At 36.0% G+C, this 8,324-nt stretch overlaps 1 protein-coding gene across 1 annotated transcript in view; it reads left to right on the top strand.

Annotated features, from left to right (window-relative positions):
• The first annotated feature begins 1,843 nt into the window (after positions 1-1,843).
• wdr11 (WD repeat domain 11) overlaps positions 1,844-8,324 on the top strand; it is a 44,256-nt gene continuing 37,775 nt past the window's right edge. Inside the window, exons 1-2 of the mRNA XM_073834267.1 lie at positions 1,844-1,944; positions 2,171-2,285. Coding sequence (XP_073690368.1) covers positions 1,844-1,944; positions 2,171-2,285 — 216 coding nt within the window. The remainder of the gene's footprint in view (positions 1,945-2,170; positions 2,286-8,324) is intronic.

The raw sequence follows: 8,324 nt of genomic DNA, 5'->3' as shown, positions 1-8,324 counted from the left end.
CTAGACAATACTGTATCCCCTTTTCTAAAACAGTGTGCTAGTTTGTCATTTTCTGAGATGTTGCAACTTTTTTTTTTTTTACTTGTATTATTTCTTTCTTTATTTTATTTATCATAAATTTTGGAAACGCCATTAGCTTGAACAAAGCAGATTATTAGGCAATAGCTCGCCATGCTGTAGATGCGTGTGTGGAGGTAGTTTTGAAAGACCTGCTACCTTACTAGCAAACATGGCTGTGATTTTGCAGCATCTTTTCTCTTTTATTATCCGCTCCCTCTCTTCTCCTCCTTTGCATTTTCGCTTCATTTATTGCATGATTGTCAAAGATATAGCTTCTGGATATAGCCAAACAGGCAGTGCGTTGCTGGTGATAGGTTATGTAATGACATTTTTTTCACACCGCAATTGCCTGATTCATAGATTCAAAGAGGAAATATCCTGGTGCTCCAGATGGCCAACTCACCCCTACTTTTCAAATGAATTGTAGAGATTTTGACCAAATGTTTCCAATTTATGTCTGTATGTATATATCCACACATTTCAGTTGGCAGGACTTCTTAGAGCAATAAAGAAACATGGATGAATTTTACTTATATTAGTTGTAGGGGCTAGTAGTTTTGGATTATGATCCTCCTTGAATGAATGAATAAATTAATGAATAATTGCGATGTGATATTTTTGCCACATTATCTACCCCTGAGCTAAAGAATGAAGGCAGCTGCTTCACTGGAATAAGTATACATTGTAAGGAAATTAACAAACAAAACAGCAAAAACATTACAATTACTATTACTTAGTTAATCTCAACTGGCATGTTTTAGATATATTTATAACGTTTTTGTCTAGATTATGAAGCATGAACCCAGTGAGTGAACTGCATGGTAAACAAGACTAATAATAAGCAAACACAATAACAGAGAGATAATTAACTTAAGCTGTGTGGTTTTTTGTTTGTTTGTTTGTTTGTTTTTATAATTGCATATTTGGGACATTACTTGATTGATATGTGACTGCATGAGTTTGTCTCTATTTAAATGACATCTAATGGTACTGTCAGTTTGATAAATAAAGCTGAAAATTGGTTTGAAACCATCCAGTATTCTGAATGTATGTCTTTATTATTGTGAAAAAAGGTTACATCCAAAAATAATTCATAAATTATAATTCACCAATACATAAACCTTCATTTTTGCATTCTTGAAGCCTTTTTTTTCTTAAGAATCAGCCATACGTGTAGAAGGCAAATGTTGTGTTTTCTAATGCACATTTTGTAAAGTCCTATAGATGGAATATCCTGGATACAGCTGTACATACTTCTCTGTATGGATCAAAATTGTTTTAAAAAATTCCCATGCAGTGTTTTGAGAGTATAAAATCTGCAGTTTTGAACTTTTCTGATGAAAGAGGAGATGAAGAGAAAATTGCGCCCTCCTTTGTCCTCATTATCCTTTCATCTCCATTATCCTTTCATCTCCTGCGGGGCTTTTTTTGACTGTACTTATTTCTGATCATTTGTTCAAATCCTTTTTATTTTTATTTCACTGTTCGTATTTTGTGTTTATAAGCAACCCATATCTCTCTTCAGCATAACCAGTAAAACAAGAACTCATTCTCGTTCTTAATTATTAGTGTCTTTCTCCATTTCTTCATTTATTTTCTTAATTTTTTTGCTTCAATTCCCTGCATCAATGTTCAAGATGCTTGCTGCAAAGTAAATACTGCATAATAATGACAACTGGTAATATCAACACTGTCTTGGCATTTCTGATTATCTGACATATTAGCTGTGTCCTATGTCTTGTGTGAAAGAAACAGAAGTTTTCCTACTCTCTTCCAGGGAAGTATGGGGAGTATTGCCTGTATTGCATGGAAAGGAGACACCCTAGTTCTGGGAGATGTAGATGGAAACCTAAATTTTTGGGACCTAAAGGCTCGTCTTTCCAGGTACAAATGTATATAACTAAAGATTTAGTAAGTAAAACATATATCCATGTTGTATGTGTGCAAACTAATTTAATTACAAAAACTCTGTAAACTACTTTCTTAGACAGCATTCTAACTTAAATAAAACCTAATAAAGGTCTGAGTTGGAAATACACACCCCTGTGCATTTAACAGTCAAGTTGCCTTTAGGTTGTTTTTAAGATGTCAGACTCATTTACATTTTTAGGGCTGTACCTACACACCGCGGGTGGGTGAAGAAGATTCGTTTTGCTCCTGGGAAAGGGAACCAAAAACTCTTGGTGATGTACACAGATGGAGCTGAGGTCTGGGATACCAAAGAGGTGTGTGTATTTACTTTTTTTGGTTGGCTGGTTTGTTGATTGATTCTTTAGCAGAAATGTTTCAGCACATTTCAGAGCAATAAAACAAGGCAGTGCCTTAACTGTTGATGTGATTGACTCTTGTCAAAATGTAGGAGTCCTAAATTAGGACTGACATCTATTTTAGGTGTTTCCCCTAAATCGTCAAGTTAGGAGCTATTTAAATACACACAAAATAAAGTCAAAATGGCCGTCCTGTCGACTATCCTTGTAAACATAGTAATGTAATGTAAACAGCTGACAAAGAAAACACATGTATCAGTATTGGATCCATGCATTGTGTCTTGTGACAGCAGCCTAATAAACCTGTGCCATCTGTCATTAATTTTAATCAAACAACAAAAGACAGAAAATCACTCACTGCTTTTGACTGGATAACTTTTGTAACTCTAATCTGTTTTTAATTTACATTTTATTAAATGTTTGTATATTTTGAATACTATAGACCAGGGATCATCAAATCTGGACCTCGAGATCTACTTTCCTGCAGAGTTTAGCTCTTACCCTAATCAAACACACCTGAGCATGCTAATCAAGGTCTTCAGTATCATTAGAGAATAACAGGTAGGTGAGTGTGATCAGGGTTGGAGCTAAACTCTGCAGCGCATTGGACCTCCAGGGTAAGATTTGGGGAACCCTGCTATAGACTGTTTTTAATGGTTTCCAAAATGATATTCAGGTCCTGAGTTTAACTGATAATATTGGTTAAACAAATTACAATATTCAGTGATGTTCTCTGCATGGAGTAACATCCAGCACAGTTGTAGCTTGTAGTCAAATCACTGTTATTTATATAGAGCTTTTTACAATACAGACTGTGTCAAAGCAGCTTTAAAGTATTAAACAGAAAAAAATGTGTTGAAGGAACCAGTTATCCACATACACATTGAAAAGACTAACATGCTTCCGATCGGCATGTTATCCGATCAGTGTGTCCTGGTCCAGAAGTATCTGGAGCAGGGCTATAATGGTTCTTAGTAAAAAATCGAACCGCACCATTCTCCACCCACGGTTCGGCATGCACTAGGACCGCAGTTCAACTTAAATATGACAACGCATCTATAATATAGTTTTTTATAAACAACAACAACACGTAAAACAAACAGGGTTCAGCTAATGGATGTTTTTGTTGATGGATACACATTCTGGCTTCCCAATACAACAACAGCAATTAAAAAAAAAAAAAAAAAAACATTACCCTTGTTCAATGCGAGTCCTGTATGCTGGAATATAAGCAGTCATTTATTCCGTCATCACCCGAGTGCTGATAACGCACATGTGCAAGTGAGTCCTGAACAGCACACGTTGCTATCTGTGTTTAAACTAAACTCAATTAAGCTTTGCCAGTTTGAACATTTAAGAGCCAAAAGACGCAAGATTGTGCACACAGTAAGAAGATTAGTGTGTGCGCTCATCTGAAGCACGCAAACTCGCGTCTCAGAACGTGTGCAAATATTAAGCTCGCTTAAGTATTGTTCTTGAATGGTCAAATTTACACAAAAATTATGTCAAAATGCCAGTCTTGGTAGGTATCCTAGCAGACATAGCCAGCTGAACAGACTGTATCAGTTCACTGGATCAGTGCATTCACTCTAAAAAATGTTGGGTTGTTTTTTTAACCCAACTGCTGGGTTAAGCCTGTTGGGTCATTTAGTTGGGTTGTTTTGCTCAGTGTTGGGTTGTTTTTGTGTAACCCAACATTGGGTTACTGATTTTATCCAATCAAGTGACAGTTAAGTGAGTAAGCCACTCCCCCTACTCGACGAGCCAAGCGCTACCTTCGCGGCCATTTTGAATCACCTCAGGAATCGCCTCAGGAACAACCGTCCTTCAGCGACGACAGAAAAGGTATGTTTATGGGTTTTTAATGTATGAAACTAATACTGTACACCAGGGTTCCTCAAATCTTACCCTGGAGGTCCAATGCACTACAGAGTTTAGCTCCAACCCTGATTAAACCCACACAGCAAAATCCCCAGATCACCAAAGGAGAAAACCAAAAGTTTTAAGCAACCATTATAGTGGTCAGTGTTTGCATTAGTTGGGCTCTTGACCCTTAAATCTTTAATACTAGATTTTGTTTGGCTGCTGTACTTGAGTTAAAACAGCCAGAAATAAGCTCATGTCATCAGGTGATGATTATGTTTTAACATATTCATTGTTGACGTGAATCACTTAATCACATGTCTAATTTCTTTGTTTTTTATTTTTTGCTTATTGTAATAGCCTTTGACAATCCACAGAAGATCCAGTGCTTATACGTTTTGGAAAGATTTTTTTTACAACCTGTTAAAAAAAATAAATAGAAGTGTTTCATGTCAGCACACATTGACATCAAGAACCAGCCCATGAATCTCAACAATGGTGACAAACGGCATATTCAGATAAACAGATCAACTCTGAACTCTCATCATTTATTCATGCCGCAATGCATGATGGGAGTCATGGATGAGTTCTGATTGGCTACAACACGCTTTTTAATGGTCACCGTTGTTGTGATTCTCACGCTGATTCTTCATGTCTGTGTGTCTAAATTAAAATACACTTTTTATTCATCATCTGTCTGATTATGCCAAAACTGATTGCTCTTTTGTTCACAGTTTCTTGTAGTCCGTAAGGAAATCTAATGTCAAATACTCAAGTCACTATATGATGATTATGTCAAGCACAGTCAATGCCACCTGATGACTTTTGCTCTTGGCTTGTCTGGCTGTTATAACTCAGTAATTACAGCCAAACAAGACCTAATATTGAAGACTTAAGGGTCAAGAGCCCAACTAATGCAAACATTGACCACTATAATGGTTGCTTAAAAATGTTGCTGCTTATTAACATCAGGTGTCTTCAATAATGATCAATCATCACTTCGTTAATCACCTAATTATCTCGTTAACTTCAACACCGCTTCAGTGTCTATATGTGTCTATACTCAGAGTGTTAAATTAACACTGGGGATAGCAAAAAGTGTGGGTTTGATCAGGGTTGGAGCTAAACTCTGTAGCGCATTGGACCTCCAGGGTAAGATTTGAGGAACCCTGGTGTACAGTATTAGTTTCATACATTAAAAACCCACAAACATACCTTTTCTGTCGTCGCTGAAGGACGGTTGTTCCTGAGGCGATTCCTGAGGTGATTCAAAATGGCCGCGAAGGTAGGGCTTGGCTCGTCGAGTAGGGAGAGTGGCTTACTCTTTTAACTGTCACTTGATTGGATAAAATCAGTAACCCAATGTTGGGTTACACAAAAACAACCTAGGTAAATAAAACAACCCAACATGTTGGGTCAAAGATTTAACCCAACAAGTTGGGTTAAAATAACCCAACGCTGGGTTTGTCCATATTTGACCCAGCGTTGGGTTACCAAAATAACCCAATTTGGGTTATTTTAACCCAGCGGGTTTTTTTTTGAGTGTAGGGCTTGGCTCGTCGAGTAGGGGGAGTGGCTTACTCTCTTAACTGTCACTTGATTGGATAAAATCAGTAACCCAATGTTGGGTTACACAAAAACAACCCAACACTGAGCAAAACAACCCAACTAAATTACCCAACAGGGTTAATCCAGCAGTTGGGTAAAAAAACAACCCTTAAGTAATTCTCTTTGATTATTGTTTATTTTCTTTATTATTAAATATTTCAGGTTTGTTTTCAACCAGCAACGTAGGATTTTTTTTTTTGTCAATAGTCTAGGTAAATAAAACAACCCAACGTGTTGGGTCAAAGATTTAACCCAACAAGTTGGGTTAAAATAACCCAACGCTGGGTTTGTCCATATTTGACAGGGTGGCCGCGGATCCTTAAAAAGTCTTAAAAAGTCTTAAATTCTGTTGTCCTAAAATAAGGCCTTTAAATGTCTTAATTTGTCTTAAATCTAAATCCAAGGGTCTTAAATTTTTTACACTTTGAAAAGGAAAAGTTTATCGTTTTGAGGAGAATCTCCTGCGCAGGTTCTAAATCTGTTCTGTTGCTTGACAACGCCTCAGTGTTGCCAGATTTAGCGGGTTTCCGCCCAACTACACGCATTTGAATCGCAGATTAGCTAAGTTTAACCATCATAGAGTAAAAGTTTATAATTAGCACATGTTTTTACGTTGCCGCACACAACTGGCGCGAGCACGCGCAGAGGGAGAGAGAGGCGCGCGGCGCGATTCACACAGATTGATTCCTCTTTAACTGCTATTTGAACGGAAACGTACATACCAAGTCATGTCTTAATACCCGTTTTGGTATTCTGTTTAACAGTCGTTTATGTCTTCAGTGAACCGAAACAGCTGAGAAAGAGATGCGTGCCAGTATTCGGTTTGGGCATTTGGCCTTATATTAAAGAGACAGCGTCCTATAAATACCTGCAGTGAGAAACACTAGTTATTTTACAATTAATTATTAAATTTCCCCTCCTGAATACTAGTGTTATTGATTTTATTACTAACTTTATGTTGTATTCATTTACACTTGTCATTTGTGTAATTGTTCTTGTTTTGTTACTGAACTTTAGTTCAGATAGTAGTTTTTGCTGTGGATGAGAAGTAGCCTACCTAAAGTAGCATTCAGTAATTAGGAAAAAACAAACTTTACTTTTTTTTTTTTTTTTTTTTTTTGCTGATCCGAAAAATGATCCGATCCATGACTCAAAATCCGTGTTTCTTACACTGTTACATTGGCTTCAAAGTGTGTGAGAGCCTTGACTTTGTCATGGAATAGAAAATAATTTCTTCTTCTGGAATAGTGTTTTCTGTTGAATATTCCCAAGAATAATCAGTTAAATAAAATAATAATTTAAAATATCTTCATAGTTTTGTGCTAGACTTTTGCGGGACTTTCAATTTGGTCTTAAATTTTGTTTGAAAATGGTATTAAAAAGTCTTAAAATGTCTTAAATTTAACTTGGTCAAACCTGTAGACACCCTGTTTGACCCAGCGTATTTAACCCAGCGTTTTTTTTGAGCGTTCTCTTAAAGTGACAGCACTTTAAGGGCACACAAAATAGCAGGTAAGATTTGTTTCATTTGTTGAACATAATTCAGAAGAAGTTTTCAGAAATGCCACAAAGTCTGTGCACATCTGTGTGGTAAGATGAGGGAGCTCAATAATGTGTCTTTGACCTTCATTATGTATGTTTTGTTTATACAGTGATAGTAAATAAAATAAAAATAATCTAAAACTCCATTCTCTGAATCTTTTCACATTGTTTCCTTACCTGCTATAGTCAAGTCAGACATTGATGGGGCCATTAGGGAGGGCCCTTTTGTCTTTCAGGTGTGAATTGCTAAATATTCATGGGCCATTGCCACACCTATGAATAATCCCTTTCGATCACAAAACATGTTTTATAAAATTTTAATCAATATATTGTTTTCTCTGAACGAGTGAACGAGATGATTTTCACATCATTTGGTTGAAAAAATTCTAGCCTACGACATCCAATTATCTAAAGTCTTGTAAAGAAATGTCCTGTATGTGCTTCATGGCCTTATTTCAGTGACTTCAAAACTTTAGATTTTCAATAACCACGCATAAACATAGTTTTCTCAAAAACACAAACATGCACATTAATGTTGCTTGCATATTATTGTAGCCCAATATGTGCTGATTACAATGTAATCTGACTTTAACCATTCATATGTTTTTAAGATACTGAAAAAAGCACAAATGTCAGGGCATGTCAAAACTTCTTCAGGGCCCCAAAACACCTCAGGCCCCAGAGGGTTAATATTAATCATACAACAACAACAAGGAAATCACTGCTCTTTATCGAATAGCTTTTGTAACTTTAATAAGATTAATCTTTAATTTATAGTCAAATATGCAATGTTATTTTACATTTATTATTACATTATTTTATTCAATTTATGTACTTAAAAACTAATGTTATACCTACCTAAAAAAAAACTGAAAAGCACTGTTTATTTTATTTGTATCTTGACTCTATTGTATTTATTTGTGCTGTTGCTTATAGTTAGATTATTTGCTCTTATTTTCTTTATTTTTATTTGTTTTTTTCCCT

Source organism: Garra rufa, chromosome 2 (assembly GCF_049309525.1).
Source record: "Garra rufa chromosome 2, GarRuf1.0, whole genome shotgun sequence".
Classification (NCBI taxonomy): Eukaryota; Metazoa; Chordata; class Actinopteri; order Cypriniformes; family Cyprinidae; genus Garra; species Garra rufa.
Note: the sequence above shows the minus strand (reverse complement) of the source record. Positions and strands in the feature narration are given on the sequence as shown.